Source organism: Taudactylus pleione, unplaced genomic scaffold (genome assembly GCF_031769625.1).
Source record: "Taudactylus pleione unplaced genomic scaffold, aTauple2 ptg000245l, whole genome shotgun sequence".
Classification (NCBI taxonomy): domain Eukaryota; kingdom Metazoa; phylum Chordata; class Amphibia; order Anura; family Myobatrachidae; genus Taudactylus; species Taudactylus pleione.
Window position 1 is genome coordinate 3,071,594 of NW_028284647.1, and position 24,687 is coordinate 3,096,280.

General features: G+C 47.3%; 1 protein-coding gene across 2 annotated transcripts in view; it reads right to left on the minus strand.

Annotated features, from left to right (window-relative positions):
* The window catches only part of NARS2 (asparaginyl-tRNA synthetase 2, mitochondrial), a 47,970-nt gene extending 24,007 nt beyond the window's left edge, over nt 1–23,963 (minus strand). Inside the window, exons 1-7 of one of the 2 annotated variants that reach the window (XM_088479813.1) lie at nt 23,854–23,963; nt 19,151–19,371; nt 15,319–15,428; nt 13,207–13,327; nt 9,568–9,708; nt 6,743–6,823; nt 1,644–1,744 (exon numbers count right to left, since the gene is read on the minus strand). In XM_088479813.1, the coding sequence (XP_088335939.1) occupies nt 1,644–1,744; nt 6,743–6,823; nt 9,568–9,708; nt 13,207–13,327; nt 15,319–15,428; nt 19,151–19,300 (704 nt within the window). In that variant the 5' untranslated portion in view covers nt 19,301–19,371; nt 23,854–23,963. Of the gene's footprint in view, nt 1–1,643; nt 1,745–6,742; nt 6,824–9,567; nt 9,709–13,206; nt 13,328–15,318; nt 15,429–17,231; nt 19,122–19,150; nt 19,372–23,853 lie in introns of those variants that run through there. The other variant, XM_088479812.1, reaches the window with a different exon arrangement.
* Between the last annotated feature and the right edge of the window lie 724 nt (nt 23,964–24,687).

Here is a 24,687-nt window from a genome sequence, read left to right on the forward strand (position 1 = left end):
ACGATCTAACGATTTGCATATCTTTAGATCGTGCGCTATAACAGACAGATGCATGCACGGATCAGTGAGATCCATAATGCCAGCATCTTTGTTAGAAAAAAACATAAGACATAGATGCATGGAAGGATCAGTGAGATCTGTCTGTGCATCGGTGTTAAAAAAATAAATAAACAATGAAAAATAAAACTAAAAAATGGTGTACCTCCCCAACCCCCCCCCAAAGCACAACCATCCCCGGGCTTTTCACAGCCGGTCCTGGTTGTGAAAGTACAGGGGACAAACGACGAAGGAGTCCCCTGTATTTAGCACAACCAGCACTGGCCTCAGCTGAGCTGGTCCGGTTTGGGAAATACAGAGGACAAAAAGAGTATGGGTCCTCTGTATTACCCATAACCAGCACTGAGCTCCTTCTAGCTGGGGAGTAATGCCACAACCAGGGTAACCCTTTCACCGGGGGCCAAAACATTACCCTTGGCCACTAGTCAGCCCAGGCCGGAGATCCCTGGGGAGATGGGAACCCCCCCCAATAAAGGGGTCCCCCTCTCCAGAGCACCCCAGGCCTGGGCTGATAGCCCTGCTTTCCCCAGCACCCCTGAAGCACTGGGTGTAATGTAAAGAAAAAAGTAAAAATATTGTCTTTTGTAGGTGGACTACAGGTTCCCAGCAAGCCTCCCCCGCATGCTGGTACTTGGAGAACCACAAGTACCAGCATGCGGGGCATTTCCGGCCCATTGGTACCTGTAGTTCACCTGCAAAAGAAATATTAAAATAAACACATTACACACACACACCGTGATAGTACATTTTTTTTTAAACATACATGCACACTCACTATCACACAAACTCACCTAGTATCCCTAAAGCCATTCACGTCCACTTGTCCAAGTAGAAATCCACGGATACCTGTAAAAGAAATTCCATACTCACCTCTTCCTATCCGTGGATCACGTCCTCTTCTTTCCATGTAGGTATCCACGATCTTGGCAAAATTAAAAACCAAAAAGACCAGGACCAGCGAACGCAGTACCGTCCTCTAAGGACAGTACTTCCCGAATGACGGCTCAGCTGCGGGATTTCACTATAGAGATCCTGGTGCTGAGCGCTCATTGGCTGAGAGAGGCGAGCCTTCCACCTCTCAGCCAATGAGTGGGTCCCACCATTTGCCCTGAACTGTGCATGCACATTCGATGGGAAAATGGTCGCGGCGGCCATTTTCCAGCCGTTTTCACAGCGCAGATACACGGCACCGACGTGGGACTCCGTAGAGGTAAGTATACTATGGGTGCAGGGTGTGCGGTAACGGGCCCCACCCTGGACCCAGGGGCTCTTAAGCACCGCACACCCTGCACCCATTATAAATACGCCCCTGAGACGGGTGCATTCCTGTGGCACCGGACAGCTCAGGACGTCTCAGCAGGTGTTACAACAATAGATTATAGTATCTGGACAATGAGATGTAATATCATACAACGTATCTGCTTGCAATATATTGTGTAATTTCTCACAGAAAAAAAAATTCTATTGCCAGCGTTGTAAGGGGTAAATATAGTAATAACATTAAAAAACTGCGCACAGAATGATGTGGCATGGCTGAGTGGTTACTACACACCCTGCCCTAGACTGAATAGAAAAGGCAGTGTTACCCTGACATAACTTCCAGGTGCAGCTGACCAGACACGGTGAGGAATGCAGGTACCCCAAAAAATCCACCGTCGTCACCCGACGCAGGGTCTCTGTTTGTAGCCTGCAAGACAGCAAGAGGCAATAAATCACGCGGTCTCCCCATTGCTGTGAATAAGTGCTCATAACAGGCGTTATACTGCCTACTAGTGGTGTAAATTATTTATGTAGTAAAGTGTACCCCTCCTAAGCCCCTCACTAGGCATTGTGGTTGTGTCTGTTATATTGGGTGGTCACAGTCTAAAAATGAAGAGAGAGATTAGGACACCAAATATATGCTACAGAGAAATAGATTTGTTGTTAAATGTTGGGGTACATCAGCACCCTTTCTCAGCCCTCCAATCTACCCCACAGATATCACTCCATATAATACAGAATGGGTAACAACATCATGTAAAAAACTGTCACCCTAAATCCATTATCTCATAATCCAAATGCCATTTTGCCCACCTCCTCAGTCTCTCCCTCTCAGCTGGCACTGTCCCTTCTGCATTCAAATGTTGCCCTTGTCTCCCCCATTCTTAAATAAACCTACCCTCAATCCGAACACTCTCTCTCCAACTACCGACCTGTCTCCTCCCTTTTGTTTCCAAACTCCTTGGACCTCTCCTATTTCCCCTCTATACGTCCTCTTTAGGTGAACATCAGCTCTTTTGGCCTCCATTATCATCTCTATACTGATGATATTTAGATCTACCTCTCCTCCCCTGACCTCTCCCCTCTCTCCTCACTCGTATCTCCAACTGTCTCTCTGCTGTCTCTACCTGGATTCCCCAGCGATTTCTTAAACTAAACATGACTAAGACTGAGCTGATCGTCTTCCCACCCTCCCACATAAACACACTTCCCACTATTTCTTGATCTATTAACGGCACAACTATCTCCTCTAGCCCCGAAGTGCACTGTCTTGGAGTTATCCTGGACTCTTCCCTCTCCATCATACCACACATTGAGTATCTCTCACAGTCCTTCCGCTTCCATCTCAAAAATATTTCCAGGATTAGACCCGCTCTCCCCCTGCAGGCGACTAAGACCCTCATACACTCACTGGTCATCTCCAGATTGGACTATTGTACCCTCCTCCTATCTGGCCTCCCCGACTCCCACCTCTCAATGCTGCTGCTCGGCTCATCTTCCTCTCCAAACCTACTACATCTGCCTCCCCTCTCCTAAAAGCCCAACACTGGGTCCCCTTCCCTTTCAGAGCCCAATTCAAGGTTCTTAAGGAGGATACACACCTGACAGATATATCTGTAGATGATGGTCGTTCATACACACTGAACGGCCATCATCTGCTTGTGACCTCGGGTCCCCGTACACACCTGCCGATGGACAGATATGTCTGCAGACATATCTGTCCATCGGCTGTGCAGCACAGCCAATGCGATATGTCAACGAACAACGACGTTCACCGACATATCGCGGGTACACACTGGCCAACGTGCAGCAGATATATTGGTCGATCAATTCATCGGCCAATGTATCGGTCAGTGTGTACCCAGCATTACACTCACCTACAAAGCCCTCACCCAATCCTCTCCCATTTACATCTCTAATCTCATCTCACTTCACACTCCTGACCGCCCACTCCGCTCAACAAACTCCTGACCGCCCACTCCGCTCAACAAACTCCTGACCGCTCACTCCACTCAACAAACTCCTGACCGCCCACTCCGCTCAACAAACTCCTGACCGCCCACTCCGCTCAACAAACTCCTGACCGCCCACTTCGCTCAACAAACTCCTGACCGCCCACTTCGCTCAACAAACTCCTGACCGCCCACTCCGCTCAACAAATGCACACTGCCTCTTTTGCCAATTGATTACGTCTTCCCATTCCCGCCTCCAAGATTTTGCCCGTGCTGCTCCCTACCTCTGGAACTCTCTCCCTCTCCCCATCAGACTATCCACCTCTCTACAAATCTTCAAACGGGCTCTCAAGACCCCACTACTTCATCAATGCTTTCCAGCTCTCATCCTAACCCACTACTTCATCAAGGCCTTCCAGCTCTCATCCTAACCCACTGCTCCAAGCTCCTAAGCTCACTGTCTACCCCATCTGTGTCACCCCTGTCTATCTGCCCCTCCCCTTTAGAATGTAAGCTCTCATCCTAACCTGTGGCGACACACTCCCTCCTCCCTGTCTACCCCATCTGTATCACCCCTGTCTGTATGACGCTATTGCTGCAATGTTTATACATTATGTCCTGGTCCTGCATTGTTTTGTACTGTAAATTGCTGTCTTCTTCTTTGGTCAAAAAATGGAAATGGTTTAGCACTTGCGCAGTAAACCAGAGATCCTGCAGCCGTTAAAATCACATGAAAGTAAACGTCAATCCTTCTAACAATGACACAAACATGATATAAAGTGATAATAAAATTATGCTGAAATCTGGAAAGGTGATTTCAAAATAAATGAGTTTATTAAAATCCACTAAAATACACAAAGTGAAATGTCTCCGTGCCTCACTTAATGTAAATATCATGGATAAAAAAAATATAAGAAATATTAAAAAAAAAAAGTGCAAAAGTGCAAATCATTGTATTATGGGCCTGATTCAGAGCTGAACGCTCTGACCAGAGCGCTCGCTCTGAATCAGGGCCCTCCTCCATGAAAATGGAGCGGCCTCCTGGCCGCACGTATAGCTGTGGGTGACCACCCACAGCATGTGTGAGCGCCCATGATGATGGTCGCGATGGTCTTGACCATCGGGCTTGCGACGGAGACCCTGCGGTAGGGTCTCGCTGCCGCAAGCCCTGGAGTGATTTTGGCTCTATCAGAGCCAAAATCACTCCCACTGACATCACTAGTGATGTCAGTGGGGCCGGCTTGAGACGGTAGGCGTTCCCATGGGAACGCCTCCGTCTGGCAGGCACGCCCACCAAAGGGGGCGTGCTGTCAATCAACATCGACAGCACGCCCCCTTTGGTGCGAGACCCGGAGCGATGGAGAGCCCGTCGCTCTCCGGGTCTCGCGCATGCGCACGCCGGAGCTCCCTCCGTCGTGCGCATGCGTAGTGGGGGACATCGACCAGCTTGCGAGCGTACTGCCGCTCACGAGCGGGTCTGAATGACCCCCTATGGCTGTTTATACAATGTAAACAAATGGTGTTCCTGGATCATACCATAGGGAGATGGCGGTGTGTTTGAATATCGATAGTCCAAAAGGTCCAATTAGGCCACTCAGCGACACACCACCTAGGTTTGCCCGAATGTAGAAAGTCCTTTGGAGTCCCGGATACCACAGCACAGCACGAGGCACCAGCTTTACATTAAGTGAGGCACGGAGACATTTCACTTTGTGTATTTTAGTGGATTTTAATAAACTTATTTCTTTTGAAATCATCTTTCCAGATTTCAGCACAATTTTATTATCGCTTTATATTAATGTTTGTGTCTTCTGGTTTGCTCATTTGTTTATGTACTTTGTTAGGCGCTGCGGAACCTTTGCGGCGCCATATAAATAAAGGATAATAATAATAATTATGAAATACTGCCAGAAAGCACCAGTTATATTCATAGCAGCCAGATAATATGCAGTTTAATGGATACTTCAGCGACAGATCCCCTTTAGCTTTGTACAGACTATAAATGGGTGTATCAGACATAACTGCCCCCTCATACACCCCCATACCGAGCAGCGATCTGCCCGTCCCACGTCTTACTTGTGTCACTGACGTGGGGAAGGAGACGGCAGTGGCTGCAATCAGCATTCGGGCCGGGATAATGATTGTACTAATGCCTGGAGCAGTGAAGCCTCTAACAAGTGCATATTAGGGGGGGGGGGGGGGGTGTACATGAAGCCTGTGCTTACCACAGGAGGTGATCTCACACCCGGTGGTGACAGGGGGAGGATCTATCTTCTACACTTTATCGGCCTGATTCGGAGCCGGATGCAGGTGTAAATGTGGCAGCATGCGGACTGTGGAGAAGCAGCAAATGGAACCAAAAGCGAGCATTGGGCTGTACTCTAAGACACACCCAGTGTTTCCGTGCGTTATCGCAGCCGACATACACCTACCCCAGGCCGGTCTGAAATAGGGATCCCCTCGCCATACACACGGCTCAGAATACGGTGTAACTCTGGCTACATAACCACGCCCACTGCACGGCCAAGATCAACCCCACCCAGAATCTCTGACAGATGAGAAAAGATGGGCTCGCTCACTAGGACACCTGAGCAGTTTACGTAATCTCACTAGATGCTTTGTAGCAGAGTTTGGCTGTTCCTCACCCAGTTTTAAGCCTCCTACACAGCTGTTTCTCTTTCAGTTAATGGCAGTGTTTCACCCTACATATGAAAATGATCATTATCACCGGTTTGGTACGATTGGTTAGTCAGACACCTGATCACTATAATCCTACAAAATCCCTGACTGTGTGCAAGTGTACCTAGAAGGCAAAGGGTGGTCACACCAAATATTGATTTAATTTAGATTTCTCTTCTGTTCATTAACTTTGCATTCTGTTAATTGATAATTATAAACTATTAACACTTCTATTTTTGAAAGCATTCTCACTTTGCAGCATTTTTTTCACACCTGCCTAGAACTTTTACACAGTACTGTATTATATATATATATATATATATATATATATACACATACATACATACACACACACACACACCCATCACAAACACACAGAATTATTATTATCATTTATTTATATGGCGCCACAAGTGTTCCGCAGCGCCTTACAAAGTACATAGACAAAAAAGTAACCATTGACTTACAATACAATACAATACAGGACAGGACATGGATAAACATTGCTATTTTAGTGACATTAACGTCCGCATAAGCAGCCAAGTGTTAGTTGCCCTAGTGGCTAGTAAGAGATAAATTAAATTACAGTAGGGAGAAGCACAAGAGGGTATAGAGGGCCCTGCTCGAAAGAGCTTACATTCTTTAAGGGAGGGGAAGACAAACAGGAGTGACACAGAATGGGGTGGGCCGGGAGAAAGGAAGATGTAGCAGCAAGTTAGGATAATGAAAGCTTTCTCCTATTTACTATAGAAAATAATCGTCAAATTGCAATCTGCGTTTAGGCTCACACCTACCTCCACCTGGAAGAGCTCCCCTGCGCCCTCACAGTCGTTAGAGGTAATTATGGGGGTGTGGATGTGAACGAATCCATTACTCTATCAGCGGAGAGAAAACAGGAGTCAAATTACAGTGCACAACATAATCTCCAGCAGGCCTTAAGGGCCGGATGTACTAAGCTCTGAAAAGTGATAAAGTGGAGAGTGATAAATGACCAGCCACTCAGCTCCTAACTGTCATTTTTCAAACACAGCCTGTAACATGACAGTTAGGAGCTGAGTGGCTGGTCATTTATCACTCTCCACTTTATCAGAGCTTAGTACATCTCCCCCTTTGCCTGATGGGATGGCGGAATGACGTCAGTCACAGCGGTTAATGCAGATATAACGCAGGATTCACTACGCAATGGAGATGAAATGTGCTCATCATTTTGATTTATTATCAGGTGTTTTGGGAGATATTATATTAGTCTTTCTGGCACACATTGGGATCATTATCCCCTGTAAGAAACAAAACAGCCGTGCACATAAACATCGTCACTGGTCCTTGTCCTCTGATAGCAGGAGACAACGGGGCACAAGGGAATATCAAAGGGATTCCTGGCTCACCCTGTGCCTCTCACCTCTATGCTGGAAGTCACATCACACAGTAAACAGATCACCAAATATTAGACAGATGGAGCAGAATTTATTGCAGTGAATGTGGCGCCCTGGCTAAGGAGCACGGAAAGAATCTGTGCCATCTTGTGACTGAGTTCTGATGGGGTTAGAATAACTAGCTCAGGATATTGGTGTTAACAGCGTAAAAAAAACAAAAACTGTAGTGCATTGGCATACAATATATTGCATAAACCATGCTTAATCTTTATACACCGATCTGATAGAACACTAAAACCCCGTCTAATATTGTACAGGTCCCTCTCGTGCCACCATGACAGCTCTGACCAGTCAAGACATGGGGTCCATAAGACCTCTGAAAGTGTCCAGTGGTATCTGGTAACAAGATACCTGTAAGTTGCGAGCTGGGGCCTCCATGGCTCATCCCATAGATACTCGATCGGATTGAGATCTGGGGAATCTGAGGCCAAGTCAACACCTTGAACTCTTTGCAACGTTCCTCAATCCATTCCTGGGCAATGTTTGCAGTGTGGCCGGGCGCTTTATCCTGATGGAAGAGACCACTGCCATCAAGGAATACAGTTTCCATGAGAGAGAGTGTACTTAGCCTTCAACAATGTTTAGGTAGGTGGTACGTGTGACAGTAACATCCACAATGCAGGACAGAACCCAAGGTTTCCCGGCAGAATATTGACCAGAGCATCACGCAGCCCCCGTGGGCTTGCCTTCTTCCCATAGTGCATCCTGGTGCCATCTCTTTCCCGGGTCAATGACACACAGGTACTCGGCCATCCACATGTTGCCGCCGTCTTCCATGGTCCTGTTCTGTCACTCACGTGCCCACTGTAGGCACTCTCACCAGTCTGTGGCTACGCGGCCCCATATACAGTAAGCTGCCATGCTCTGTGTGTCCTGACACCTCTCTGTCACAGCCAGCATCAACGTTATCAGTCATTTGTGCTACAGAAGCTCTTCTGTGGAAAAGGACCAGACGGGCTAGCCTTCACTCCACGTGCGCATCAATGAGCCAAGGGCGCCTATGACCCTGTCGCCAGTTGTCCTTCCTTGGACCACTTTGGGTAGGTAGTAACAACGGCATATCGGGAACACCCCATAAGACCCTGCTGTTTTGTAGATGCTCTGACCCAGGTGTCTCACCATCACAATTTGGCCCTTGTCAGAGTCACTCAGATCCTTACACTTGCCCAATTTTGCTGCTTCCAACACATCATCTTCAAGAACAAGAGTGATCACTTGCTGCCCTAATATATCCCCTGCCCTGATCAGGTGCCAGTATAACAAGATAACCAATGTTATTTACTTCACCTGTCAGTGGGTTTAATGTTATGGCTGATCGGTGTATATGGGAGGGTGTTAATAATATTGGGCACTGTATAAAGCAACTTCTGTTCTCTGTACTGTATGGACATAAAACAATCATTAATGAAGAAAGAAAATGAAAAATATCCAATGAAATAACAAACTGAGTTAATTTGTAAGCAAAGTGCGCCACCATGTGGTAATGTTTGAGAAGTGCATTTAACAAAAACATTTATTACAAGGATTTGAAAAAGTAATTCTGTCCCCCTCTTACTCCTGTTAAATCCCTGGGAGCAATGGGCATAAATAGTCAGTGCTGCAGCCTGCTTCCCAATTTCCTAAGGTACCCCCACAGGAGAGACCCCTACAAGTCAGGTTATGGGATGCAAAGGGTGGAGTTACTCAAAGAGGCAGACAACTGGTGGCACCTTAGCTGCTCTTGAACTTCATGTCCCAAGATGCCCCATTAACCATGTATTGTGGTGCAGCTGAAAAGTATAATGTGCACAATGTTTGCAAGAGGATTATGTAAAACTGAAAAAAAAACCATACAAACAAAATCAAAACCCCCCCCCCCCCCCCAAGACCTGCAAACACCCGGGGGCCGATTCAGTTTGGATCAAGGGGGTAATTTTGCACTGACAAACAATGATGCATGGGGGGGGGGGGGCAAATACATTTATTGTTTTGCATGCCGGGTAAATACTGGCTGCTTTTGCATGTAACCCACAAATGCTGGGCAGCTTCGTTCTTACACAGCCGTTTAGAGTTCTGCTAGGACCAGCCCCTCCCCCCTGCAGTGCTACATGGCTTTGCCAAAGTTACTTTCTCTTTCTTGCTTTGCTCCCAGCACTGACTCAGCCCATCCACACCGGTTACACAGCCTGAGCAATACAATGTCATACCCTGAAGTAATCGTGGATGGCGGCCGTGGCTTCACTACGGATCCTGAGTAAGGACCCAAACGTGTTTGTCCTGCAGCGGAGGTGGGGGAACTGGCGGAGGTATTCTGGGGGGTGACGCTCCTTTATCTTAAAGGGAAAGTCCTGCAGAAGAGAAAGACACCTAATGGTATTATAGATAACATACACCAGACCCTGACTCCGCACAAGGACAGAGGCCCTGATTCAGAGCCGGATGCTCTGACCAGAGCGCTCGCTCTGAATCAGGGCCGTCCTATTTAAATTTGGAGCGGCCTTTTGGACGCTCGCATAGCTGTGGGTTACCACCCACAGCTTATGCGAGCGTCCATGATGATGGTCGCAATGGTCAAGACCATCGCGACCGTCGGGCTTGCGACGAGACCCTGCGGTAGGGTCTCGCTGCCGCAAGCCCTGGAGTGATTTTGGCTCTATCAGAGCCAAAATCACTCCCACTGACATCACTAGTGATTTCAGTGGGGTCGGACCAAGACGGTAGGCGTTCCCATGCGTCCTGCGCGGGTCAGAATGAGACCCAGAATTCCTGACACAGACTCAGATCTAGGAAAAAAAGTATTTACCGGAACTAACAAATATAAAATATACATCTCCCTGCGCTTATCTAGTTATATTGTGAGATGGCAGAAATTGTCAATCAGGACTCAAAGCTATGTAAACTATATATTATTTAATGATAATTACACATCATATACTAATTGCACATAATTTGCATAAAAATCACAGATTACAAACAATCTCCTGACTTCATGAGTACTTCAATAGTGATTATTCCCGGACCCAATGTCAATGGTGCTTAGTAAGAATAGTATTAATGTTTATTTCATGTCCAGAAGTTTTAGATGTTATATAGTCCTGCTTGGAAAGTCTGTATACACCGCTGTTGGCACAACGATATGAACATATACTGTACATATATGCACTTTGCTGGAAATGTTGCAGATGGTTACCCAGTCTTTGTGTGTGGGGAGAGGGGGTGGGGGTCATTCCAAATCCTGTGCTAGAGCCCTCTCTCCCCTTGGAGTGCTCCTCCAAATCCCAGCCACCAGCTGTATTATTAGTCAGCGCTGATTTGAATGTAAATAGCACGCAGGCGGTATCGCACTTACAGCGGACAGTGGATGCCGTTCAGCAGGAGAAACAAACAGATTCAGACCCGCTCGCAAATTGAGGCCGCTCGCTGGCAAAAAGGGGCCGGATATTCAAATTAAGCGTTCGCAGTGCGTCTCATAAGGATGCCCTCTATGTCTTAGCGAGCCCCGGCAATAAGCGCTCGCTAGTGTATAAAGACGCCCCCTTGCCACTCGCAACACACGTCATCTCCGGTATTTGATGGATTAATCGGTAACATCGAGAGCCATCGGAGCTCCTCGCAGCGCTTGAGGTAGACCTTACCCTCCTGCAAGCACTGCGAGCAGTTCAGGGTAATAAACAACCAAGTGACGTGTTCAATGACGCTACTTTGCTAATTATGCACACCCATTAAACTCCGTTCTGACGGTCAGACACGCCTGCGTTCGCATCACCACTCCCCCGTTCACAAGCACCTTCCCCTGTTACCACCCACAAACGGCGCTGTCACTCATTCCACTGAGCAGTCTTTTCAGGGTGAGCGAGCAAAATCCGATCGCTCGTACTAGTTTGCGCACGCACACTGCGACTTATATGCATACGCGCGACCATCGCTTAGAGCGAGCGCAACTTAACGTCCGTGTCTGAATCAGGCCCAGAGTCCTGCAGTATATCGGAGCCACCAAGAAGGTAGGTAATGTCTCCATCGCGGTATCCACAGAACGGAGGTGCTGCTCTGTCTAGTTTCGCCTCAAAGAACAAGAGGCTTTTTCAAAGTGTCCGGAATTAGAGCTAAAGTATTCTGATTCACTAAGGATAACTCCACCATACTAAATAGCTTTGAATTGAGTTTACAGAGATTAGAAAAAATTTTTTTTTTTTACCATGCTCACCTCATTCCATTTACATTTTTGTGGGGGTCTTTCAGATGGTATGTGTTCTGCATCCCGGCGCTTACATTACCAGAATACCGATGCCGGTCAGAATCCCGGTGCCGGCATCCCGATTGACAGGATGCCTGAAGGTAAGTAGCGAGATTGGGGAGAGGGTTAGGTACTAAGGGGGGAGGGTTAGGTTTAGTATGCGGGGAGGTGGAGGTTAGTTTAGGCACTAGGGGGGAGGTTAGAGTTAGACACCAAAGAGGGAGGGTTAGGGTAGGGAGAGGGGGAGGGTTAGTGTCGGTATGTTAACCCTGTCGGGATCCCGGCGTCGGGATTCTGACCACCAGGATCCCGACTGTACCGATTCCTTTCGGACAAATAGAGGAGTGAGGGCAACCAGTATCTTGCCTATGGCCCCATGGGGTCTTATTTAGGATCTGGGTGGCATTTAGGAGTTGATCTAATGCTGGGTACACAGTTAATTGACAGATTGGTCAGCAGACCGATCCGCCGTCCGAGTGGCCGATTTGTATGCTATATACACTTACCAAGTGACTGCTGGATATATCTGGCCAGACATAACAGCTGGGTGGGCATTTAAATTTGCCGGCCCAGTTGTGAGGTTCGTGTCAGCGGTTCCTGCGGGCGGTGTGTGGGCAGTCCATGGGTCGCCTGTAAATACAGATAGACCTACAAGATATATCGGCATTGGCTGTTCTGCAGGGCCAACCTGTGAATGACGTCGTTCACATACCTGCCGGGTGTATACACGCGCCGATGAGCTCACGATATATCATTCGTCGTTCGAACAAACAATATATATCGACAAGTGTGTACCCAGCGTAAGTCATTGTTATAGTAAAGAAAATTGTCCAGCTTGATCTAACTATCGGGATATCAGGAGACTCAGTTACTACGCTATTTAGGTCTGACCGGCCTCTCACATGTATCACTAAACTAATGAGCAATTAGCTAAACATAAAGGCTCAAAGATGAAAAGAGATCTAACATGGGTAATTGATGATAAACCGCACTATGGGGGAGATGTAAGAAGCCCTGAATCGGTATGACCGTTCTGCCCGCTGTAGCTGTCGCTATCGACAGCTACAGCCTGGCGCTGCCCTATGCCCACAGCACAGACAGCGCTGTCCCTGCTGCAGCGGCTGCCAGCTCCAGGCTGCGCGCGGGGATCTCGCGATACTTGCGAGATCCCGCGCATGCTCAGTGGAGCCGGCCGGGACTGACACACAGCGCGTCAGCACTAGGCTGATGCGCTGTGGTCACTAGCGGGTAGCGCCGGAGGGGGCAGTTAACGCTCCCCCTCTCCGTCCGATGAGATGTTCACACATCTCACCGGTAGTGCTTCCTGCTTCGCCTCGGTAAAGAGGCGAAGCGGGAAGCGTTATAGCGGCACGTTAAGTACCGCTATAATACATCTGCCCCTATGAGCCATACAGGACTGTGGTGACAATAGTAGCACTGAAACAAGACGGGCTCGCTATGGTCTATGAATGTTCCTAGTGCCCACCTTTCCCATGTACTCTTTACAGAGAGAAACATGAGCCTGGGACATGATAGATGTCCGCACTGAGAGTACCTCTGGTTACAGAATGAGCCCCTCACACATCACTGGGGCTGTACCCTGAATATTTACTTTTGAGTCACATTCTCCAAACACCCGAATTTCATCGGCTTTCAGCTCCACCTTCTGCTTCTTGCCGGCGCTATTCACCAGCGTCCCGCGCACTTCCACCGAACTCCCAAAGCTGATCGCGCTGCAGAAAAATGACAGGGGCTCATTAGTATTTCTGCTTTAACGGTGTGTGTGTATATATACACTGCACTGCTTTACGTATAGTGTCAGTGTACGGTGTGTGTGTGTGTGTATATACACTGCACTGCTTTATGTATAGTGTCAGTGTACGGTGTGTGTGTGTATATACACTGCACTGCTTTACGTATAGTGTCAGTGTACGGTGTGTGTGTATATACACTGCACTGCTTTATGTATAGTGTCAGTGTACGGTGTGTGTGTATATACACTGCACTGCTTTATGTATAGTGTCAGTGTACGGTGTGTGTATATACACTGCACTGCTTTACGTATAGTGTCAGTGTACGGTGTGTGTGTGTGTATATACACTGCACTGCTTTACGTATAGTGTCAGTGTACGGTGTGTGTGTGTGTATATACACTGCACTGCTTTACGTATAGAGTCAGTGTACGGTGTGTGTGTGTATATACTGCACTGCTTTACGTATAGTGTCAGTGTACGGTGTGTGTGTATATACACTGCACTGCTTTATGTATAGTGTCAGTGTACGGTGTGTGTATATACACTGCACTGCTTTACGTATAGTGTCAGTGTACGGTGTGTGTGTGTGTATATACACTGCACTGCTTTACGTATAGTGTCAGTGTACGGTGTGTGTGTGTGTATATACACTGCACTGCTTTACGTATAGTGTCAGTGTACGGTGTGTGTGTATATACACTGCACTGCTTTACGTATAGTGTCAGTGTACGGTGGATGGCTTCATTTCCTATTCCACATTACAGAAATTGGGATTTCTATACTTAAGTTAAATCCTTTACTCTGCATTAAGTGGCACACACTGGGCCCTGGCATATAGCGCCCCCCTTTCGGACGTTGGTACTTTCCAAATATATTAAACTTCTGGAATATTTGAAGACTCTGCGTGATGCGCGGGACCCTCTGCGTTTTGTGCAGCACGCTGAGTTTTTAAAAATTCCAGAAGGAACCTGTTACTGTAGTGACATTTTTTTCTGGTGTATATTTTATATCAACTAAGGGCCGTATTCAATTTGGAGCGAAAAGCTGTTTTTGGCCAAACTTTGTCGCGGGTGACATCATTTTTGCCTGTTTTGGTTTTACTCCGTATTCGATTTGGAAGACTTTTCGCCTAGGCAGAAAGTCAATGCAATGTAACAGGCGAAAAAGTTTCGCCTATGAATAGCTGGCGGAAAAAAGTGCAGAATTGGGGTTTTGGGGTGCAACGTTCAGACAGTCCCCCAAAGGAAAACTGTGTCAAAAATTTTTAAAACACACTTAAGGACACCCCAAAAAATCACTGCGAAAAAAGATAAAAACTAGCGAACTTGACTCTAGGGGGGTCCCCAAGTATGCCCCAGGTGTTTTTTTGTTTGCAGGTGTTTGCGGCAGGTGGATTTTTCACGATTTTTACACTTTAGCAACTTTTAAATATGCTGGCCCCTATTTTCAAGTACCCCAAATTTGCAGGGAAAAGTTATTTTCAGAAAAAAATACTCCTGAATACTATTCTGCATCAGGTATAGAAAAACGCTATTTAGCAGCTATTGAGCCCGTTTAAAAACACCAAATACCTTCAGCAAGCCAAATCGGGGGGTACAATAGGGAACCCCCATGTCACAGCATCTTTTGGAGGGTGTCAGGCTGATTTCCCCAAATCTGACAGTACTTTCTGCCTGTTTCAGTTTCGCCGGGTCCCGTTTTCGCCTAATTTCATATTGAATACGGGGTAAAGCGGGCACACGCGCAATACTTTTCCGCCTACAAAACAGGCGAAGTAGGCGAAAAGTCCGGGACGCAAAAAAGTATCATAAAAAAAAAAATATATATATATATACATATTGTGGTAAAGAAACAGTTCACGTAATTGAATGTATGTAAATGTCCTGTGCGTCACACAGAGCATCACCCGTTTACCTTGTGTGTGTGTACGCAGCATTATATAATCAGATTCTGGAATCATTGTTACCGACCTGTTTTTAAGACTGGGCTCAGCCACAATCTGGAGACTTTCCAGGGAAGAGCCGTCATTTACATGGAGGAATAGAACTTCCTTCTGAGCCCGGACAGAACGCACCCATCCCTGCAGGAAGAGATGGCACAAAGTACAGGACGGTATAAATAACAGACACAATGATACAAGCTGCACACTGTCAGGGGTCTTCTTTTATCATCTGCCGGGACTTCATAGCCTGTTCACGGTTACAGCGGGTCTGGGATATCACGCTCCTTATGGCCACACCCATCCCTCAGTGCTGGCAGGGGTGGGACAGAACTCTGCTTATTAAGCTTTCTGTACAACCCTCTCATGGTGAACAAATAAAGGCCCCCCCCTCACAGAGATGAGCTAGTCCACGCCTGGCCAACCTGTGGCTCTCCAGCTGTTGTAAAACTACACATCCCAGCATGCCCTGCCACAGTTTTAGCAATCCCAAATAACGAAACTGTGGCAGGGCATGCTGGGACTTGTAGTTTCACAACAGCTGGAGAGCCACAGGTTGGCCAGGCCTGAGCTAGTCTCACTGACTAATAAGCTAATGAGCCCGTACAGAGACACTTACATTACTTTAGATTTTCTTTATAAAACGTAGCATGCTGTACAAAAATGTAGCGAGACGGGGCCTGATTCACTACCGATCGCAACTGCGATTACACGCGCCATCGGCCCGTTGTTGTGTACCGCACATGCTTCATAGCGTGCGTGCGCGAACCGGCCACTGCGATTGGGACTGCGGTGACCACGCAAACCCATCGCAGAGTGATTGACAGGAAGTGGCGTTTGACGGTGGTGACGAGGGGGGGGGGGTTGGCGAAACGCAGGCGTGCCAGGATGTTTGAACGCCGTTGCAGGCGCGTGCATAAATTATCCACAGCGATGCCGTACTCAGCCTGAGGACTTATAGCGTGCGGTGGAGGTTAGCAATTTCTGAGTAAGGTCTGACCATGCGCAAATGTGAGTGAGGCTGCGATGGTACTCGGTGTTACCGATGGTTTTGCAGTCTTGCTAAACATTACGGATGTGTGTAAGGTAAAGTGGGTGTCCATATGTTGCGCTGCGGCGGCATAGCGATCGCAGTGGATTAGCATACTATCGCAGTGAGACTGCGTGCGTAATCGCTATTGCATTCACAGTTGTGATCCGTAATGAATCGGGCCCATTGTATATATTGTGTAGTGTTTTAAAGTATCATTAATATAAAATATTGATGTACATTACAGAGTATTCAGTGATATGTAACAAAACACATAAATACCCCACGTAACGTCTCCTGATGGCCCCGGTCCTGGAGAATGTATGGAAACATCAACAAAGGTCGCACCGTAGTGTGGTTTGTGTAATACAGAGATGAGCCTGCTCCATCCTACGGTATCATCATAATGGTTTGTTATAACTTATAATGCTTGTTTAAGAGACCTACCGATATGTTATTACAGATAGATCAATGAAAGAGACACCTATTACTTTAACTTGTTACTGAGATGAAGAGTAGCGTGCGGCGCCTGTGAAGGTCCGAGCCGGCCAGTGCAGCCCCCATCTGTACCAGGTTACTCATCACTGCCCTAATACCTGAGCTACCAACCTTCGCCTACAGGACATTACATTTAAATTCCAACTTTGAACCCTTGAGTCGCCGCCAGCAGGATTGAGTCTTTCCCAGAGACAGAGTTTCCTGGGCAGGTTGGGTACGGGATGCCAGTGCTCAGGATTCCGGTGGTCATCATCCCAGTGCGGGCATCCCGACAGAGTTAGGATACCGACACCTGTTTGTAAGTATCCTAACCCTTTCCCTAACCTCCCCCCCAGCAGCCTAAACCCAACCTTCCCCCACAGTGCCTATCCCTAAACCTCCCCCCTCTAGTGCCTAACCCTAACCCCACTACTTACCATCAGGATGCTGGCACCGGGGTTCTGACTGGTGTAGGGACTTCGGCACCGGCATTCTGAAAGCCAGCATCCCGGCAGCCGGGATTTAAACAACATCCCTCCTGGACAGCCGCCGCCGGCAGGGAGGAGTCTTTCCCAAACGCAGAGTTTCCTGGACAGCCACCGCCAGCAGGGAGGAGTCTTTCCCAAACGCAGAGTTTCCTGGACAGCCACCGCCAGCAGGGAGGAGTCTTTCCCAAACGCAGAGTTTCCTGGACAGCCGCCGCCAGCAGGGACGAGTCTTTCCCAAACGCAGAGTTTGCTGGACAGCCGCCGCCAGCAGGGAGGAGTCTTTCCCAAACGCAGAGTTTCCTGGACAGCCGCCGCCAGCAGGGACGAGTCTTCCCCAAACGCAGAGTTCCCTGGGCAGCAACTGTGAGCAGGGACGAGTCTTTCCCAAACGCAGAGATTCCTGGGCAGCAACTGTGAGCAGGGACGAGTCTTTCCCAAACGCAGAGTTTCCTGGGCAGCAGCTGTGAGCAGGGACGAGTCTTTCCCAAACGCAGAGATTCCTGGGCAGCAGCTGTGAGCAGGGACGAGTCTTTCCCCAAACGCAGAGTTTCCTAGGCAGCAGCTGTGAGCAGGGACGAGTCTTTCCCCAAACGCAGAGTGTCCTGGGCAGTAGCTGTGAGCAGGGACGAGTCTTTCCCAAACGCAGAGTTTCCTGGGCAGCAGCTGTGAGCAGGGACGAGTCTTTCCCAAACGCAGAGATTCCTGGGCAGCAACTGTGAGCAGGGACGAGTCTTTCTCAAACGCAGAGTTTCCTGGACAGCCGCCGCCAGCAGGGATGAGTCTTTCCCAAACGCAGTGTTTCCTGGACAGCCGCCACCAGCAGGGACCAGTCTTTCCCAAACGCAGAGTTTCCTGGGCAGGAGCTGTGAGCAGGGACGAGTCTCTCCCAAGCATCAAGTTTCAAGGACAACGAATCAGAGTGTGGAGAAAGAGAGAGAATAATGGGGCCTTCGATCTGCATTTATTTAGACTACTGCAGCGCGTCAAGTTGTTGTTACATAACCCAATTCCTAAATCATGCTAAACTGCCATCTGTGCAAACATTTTAAAAGGTAAAAAAGGAGTTTGATATTACCGTAAGCAGAAGTTACTAAAATGTCATCTTTTTGTCCTAAATCCCATTAGTGCATAGTCCTGCTGAGGATCTTCAGCAGTTTGTAATTCTGGTGGGGGGGGACGGTAATACTCCAATGCAATTTTCACATATAATAATTACATTTGGGGTGTGTTGGTCCTTTAAAGCAAATAAGTGACCAATTTCTGCAGAGCTAATTTTCTGTGGGCAACGTGGGGGAGCTGCCTTCGGTCAGACTCACAAGCGTCTATGGCTGCACAGAATGGGGCGGTCCGGCGCCATGCTCAGAATGCGATCGGGGGTCTGATGCTAATGGCGGAAACTTACTTCTGGAACTGAAGGGGGGAAGGGGAGACCTAAATCCTAGGTCAGTAGCAGAGAAGTATTACACGGCCGCCAGCAGATCACCAATGACGGAGAAATCAGCCTAGTGAGTGACAATGCCCACAGTACCCGTAGAGACGAGGAATGCCCAGCGCCAGTAAGCGTACAGACCCGGATAGCTTCTAAAGCCACATGCGCCCGGGGTGCCCCCATGTCTTATCATGTTGTGTATTCCTGCCAATAGGAATATAATGGATTTACTTACAGAAAATGTATTTATTTTATGCACAGAGGTTCTGGGACATAACGGAAGTTGGCACTTTGGGTCCTGCGTTAATGGGTGCTGGCGGCACTATAAATGTGGAATGGGTAAGGGTGTATGTTTGCGTTGGGGGGGCGGTAATATTTTCACAAAGCAGCTTGTGTTAAACAAATAAGAGTAAATAAATAAACGGAGAACATAAGATACCTGAATTTTGATGTCTTTTGTGTTTCCGTCCACTTTTCTAAGCGCTTCGCGCACGCTTATCCTGGCAGCTACCGCCAAGTGCCTTCGAGGGCAGTGACGCCAGGGACAACGGCCCAGGATGGCTGCAGCCAGCTTCCTCGGTGCATACATGGCTCAGGCAGGCAGGCCAGTGATTGCAGTACGGACGTCTCGCGGTCACATGTCACTGACGCTCGCAACCTCTGAAATAAAGAGTGAAATCTATGAGACAAACTCTACTATAATGTGTGTAAATACTGAGTAACATGTACGCATCAGGCAGTAAGGACCAAAAACATAAAAAATAGACTGAGATTTCCATTGCAGGTTACCAATAAAAGAAAGACTACCATGCAGGCTGATCTGTAATGGAAAATTGGGACATTTCCAGGGACTGTCCATGAAAATGAGGGTCAACAGTCAGTGCAATTTTACACCAAATAAGGCAGCACATCATATAGCTTCTGTTTCACAGTAATTACTCACCCCAACCTACAACGTGTAGGAGGAAGTCACCTAACTCCCAGAGGAAACAGGAGCGTCCGTCTCTGGGCGTCAGGGGACGCAAACAAGCGCACATAGACAGGGGGAGGGCAGCGCTGGAAACAATGAGCTTTGTAGTCTGACCCGCGCCTTGTAGCATTAAAGAGGCAGCGCGCAGGCACTTACACAGGTTGTCCAAGGGTAAAAGACTGAGGGGGCGATTCAGAAGCAGCGCACTTTCGCAGCCATCAGGGGCCGGGTATGCAAATTCCGCGATCGCCCAGCAAGGCTTAAGGATGCCCGATATGTCAGAGAGTGATGGCTGAGCGAACGCACGCCGGTATAAAGACGCCCACTTTTCTTTCTTAGCATACGTCATCTCCAGGAAGTGTAGGATTAATCAGTAACATCGAGAACCATCGGAGCTGCTCGCGGCCCTTGAGGTCGACCCTACCCCACCGCAAGCACTGCGATCACTGCAGGCTGAAATACAACCAAGTGACGTGTAGAATGACGCTGCCATGCTAATTATGCACACCCATAAAACGGCATTTTTGACGCTCAGACACTATAGCCTGCGTTTGCAGCACCTTCCCCTGTTACCATCCACTAACGGCGCTATCTGTCACTCAAAGTAGCGTCCAGTCTGTGTACTACGAGCGCACAATTCCTGAGTGCCGTGAGTGTCTCGCGCATGCACATATTGACGCATGCTCAGACGGGCGACTATCGGCCATAGCGTGCGTTCGCGGCTTAGTGTCGATTGTAAGTGTTGTTTCATGTGAGACCATCCTATTGTTTGTGCCAATATTTGGCCAAAGAAAATAAATTGTTTACATTTAGTAGCTGGTTGGTGGCACAACATGGAGCAGAGGGCATGATTCCTTATAGATCGCTATTGCGAGTACAGCTGCGATTACGCACGCAGTTCTGCAAATATATGCTAATGATTGTGATCGCAAAGCCGGCATAGACGCCCACTACCGCTATCTCACATCCGTACGACCTCGCAGTCCTGTGTATACATCGGACCTTCACGCAGAATTACAGCAGCCCTGACCTGTCTCAGAAATTGCTAAGCTCATCGCGCGCAGTGAGTACACAAGCTGCGTATGCCGTCACAGTGGCTAATTTATGCACGCTCATGCAACGGTGTTCATACAGGCACACCTGCGTTTCCCCGACCACTCCCCTGTCAGGTACCCCCAAAGGGTGACGTCCAGTCACTCAAACTGCGATGGCTTTCTTTCTGTGTGCGTGATCGTAGAGCGATCGCAATGCTAACTCATGCACGCGCAATGTGATGCATATGCCTGCACAGTACGCACCATCGGCCGATCTGTGCGCGCGGTTGCAAATTGCGATCCGTACAATGAATCAGGTCCACCCAGAGTACAAATAGACTCAAGCAGGGGGTATGAGCCACAGATATGGACCCAAAAATAGAAAACTTCTATATGGTGCACTCTCCTTTGTAATGTAGATCTACAGTCAGGTGCATAAATATTGGGACATTGACAGAATTTTCAGATTTTGGCCTCTATTCACCACCACAACGGCTTTGAAATGAAACAAACAAGATGTGCTTTAACTGCAGACTTTCAGATTTAATTTGAGGGTAATTACATCCAAATCGGGTGAACGGTGTAGGAATTACAACGGTTTCTATATGTGCCTCCCACTTTCTAAGGGGCCAAAAGTAATGGGACTATCAACTCAAAAGCTATTTCATGGACAGGTGTGGGCTATTCCCTCATTATTTCATTATCAATTAAGCAGGTAAAAGGTCTGGAGTTGATTCTAGGTGTGACATTTGCATTTGGAATCAGTTGCTGTCGACTCTCAATATGAGATCCAAAGAGCTGTCACTATCAGTGAAGCAAGCCATCATTAGGCTGAAATATCAAAACAAACTCATCAGAGAGATAGCAAAAACATTAGGTGTGGCCAAATCAACTGTTTGGAACATTCTTAAAAAGAAAGAACGCACCGGAGAGCTCAGCAACACCAAAAGACCCGGAAGACCACGGAAAACAACTGTGGTGGATGACAGAAGAATTATTTCCCTGGTGAAGAAAAACCCCTTCACAACAGTTGGCCAAATCAAGAACACTCTCCAGGAGGTAGGTGTATATGTGTCAAAGTCAACAATCAAGAGAAGACTTCACAAGAGTGAATATAGAGGGTTCACCACAAGATGTAAACCATTGGTGAGCCACAAAAACAGGAAGACCAGATTAGAGTTTGCCAAACAACATCTAAAAAAGCCATTACAGTTCTGGAACAACATCCTATGGACAGATGAGACAAAGATGAACTTGTATCAGAGTGATGGGAAGAGAAGAGTATGGAGAAGGAAAGGAACTGCTCATGATCCAAAACATACCACCTCATCAGTGAAGCATGGTGGTGGTAGTGTCATGGCGTGGGCATGTATGGCTGCCAATGGAACTGGTTTCCTTGTATTTAGTGATGATGTGACTGCTGACAAAAGCAGCAGAATGAATTCTGAAGTGTTTCGGGCAATATTATATGCTCATATTCACAAATGCTTCAGAACTCATTGGACAGCGCTTCACAGTGCAGATGGACAATGACCCGAAGCATACTGCAAAAGCAACCAAAGAGTTTTTTAAGGCTAAAAAGTGGAATGTTATGCAATGGCCCTGACATGAATCCGATTGAGCATGCATTTCACTTGATGAAGACAATACTGAAGGGAAAAGCAGGAACTGAAGACCTTTGCAGTAGAGGCCTGGCAGAGCATCACCAGGGATGAAACCCAGCATCTGGTGATGTATATGCGTTCCAGACTTCAGGCTGTAATTGCCTGCAAAGGATTTGCAACAAAGTATTAAAAAGTGAAAGTTAGATTTAGAATTGTTTCGTTCGTCCCATTACTTTTGGCCCCTTAAAAAGTGGGAGGCACATATAGAAACCGTTGTAATTCCTACACCGTTCACCTGATTTGGATGTAATTACCCTCAAATTAAATCTGAAAGTCTGCAGTTAAAGCACATCTTGTTTGTTTCATTTAAAAGCCATTGTGGTGGTAAATAGAGGCCAAAATATGAAAATTCTGTCAATGTCCCAATATTTATGCACCTTACTGTATCACAACCCAACTTCTAATTATGTTATATAAAATAGTGGGAAAAAAAGACAAAACACAGAAATACGAGGATAACATGTAAATAAATCACAAGGTCAAATCCTTCATCAACATTGAGGTTTTGTGGGGCTATATATATATATATATATATGGAAATGCCCTGTCCCATGTATGATGTATACATACACGCAATGGTCACCATTATTTCCTATACTCGGGTGTATAATGTATTGGACTATAGTCATTGGGCTCCCACAGTAGAGCAAGCAGGTGAAATATATCCTTGATTAAAAAACAAACAAAAAAAACACATCACAGTATAAATTTACCCTGGTCAAGCCCTGTATTATTATCCTTTATTTATATGGCGCCACAAGTGTTCCGCAGCGCCTTACATAGTACATAAACAAATAGGTTGACCAGTGACTTACAGTACAATACAATACAGGACAAGGATAATAAACATTAGCGACCATAACAAACAGATAACCGTTGCGTACTGCGCATGCATAAACCATTGCAATCGCTGCGACTACACAGACCCATTGCAGAGTGATTGACAGGAAGAGCCGCTTGTGGGTGGTAACGGGGGTCTGGCAAATGCAGACGTGCCAGTGCGTTTGAACGCCGTGCATAAATTATCCACTGTGATGCCCTACGCAGCCTGAGGCCCGATAGCGTGCGCAGAAGTTAGCAACATCCGAGTAAGGTCACCTGTGCATGAGGCTGCGATGGTGCTCGATTGTACCGATGTTTTCACAGTCTTGCTAAACATTACGGATGTGTGTAAGGTAAAGTGGGCGTCCCTGTGTAGTGCAGCTGCGGCAATGGATTAGCGTATGATTGCAGTTTTACTGCGTGCGTAATCGCTATTGCATGATTCGCAGTTGCTTTCTGTAATGAATCAGGCCCCTAGGAGGACACTACATCATACAGTAACAGTGCTGCTGCTCTCCAGCAATAGGACCCTGCCTGCACCAGCAGGAGAGCCACAGGCAGCAACACATGTCCTATATACAGGGAGCATGTCCCATTCCCACTGTATGCAATGTATAAGGATGGACAATCCCCCAACTGCCTCCTCTCTCACCTGACATTGCACTTCACTGTATGTAGGGTCTTCTCCAGCACATGTGACCGGCTGCAAGGGCTGTGTGACCGCTCACACTAAAGAAGATGTTTTAAAAATGGGCGGCCATTTTTAAGAAGACCACGTATACTGTATATATTACTTAGGGATCGTCATCAAAATGGCTCCGATGATGGAGACAGTAGTACAGGTAGCATAGTTCAGTAGTCAGTGACGGAAAGAAGGGCGGAAGTGCTGGGTACAGGCTGGAATGAGGCATTCTGGGCAATGTAGTTTCTCAGACACTGAAGGGAATTAGGACGTTAGATTAGATTTGTTATACGCTTTATTATACCCTGGTATATTATATAAAACTGGGCATAGTTTGCGTGGATCCGGGTGTGGCTCAGTTTTAACGATTTTTAAAGTCGGGAATATGAGCTAAGTGTGTTATAATATAAGTGCCCAGAGTCCATTTGTAAACTAGAAATATCCTGTACAGATAGAGAGAGAGTGAAAGAATGTACAGGCAAGTTACATACAGCACTAACATATTACACAATGTTTGTTCATTCATGTCGTTCCTGCCCCAGCAGAGCTTGCAATCTATTTTCCCTATCACATGGTTTTTGGAATGTGGGGAAAAGCCATGTAGCAGACACGGGGCCTGATTCAGACACGCTCGCGAGCGCATAGCGCTCGCAAGCGGGTCGATGGTGGACCATTACACACGTTTGTAAAGCGCGATGGAATATCCTTCCCCTATATAAATAAATGGTAATAATGTACAATGCCAATGAGCGTCCCTTCAGTGCTGCAAGTACTAGCGGCAGGTTCCCTGTTGGGCGTTAAAGG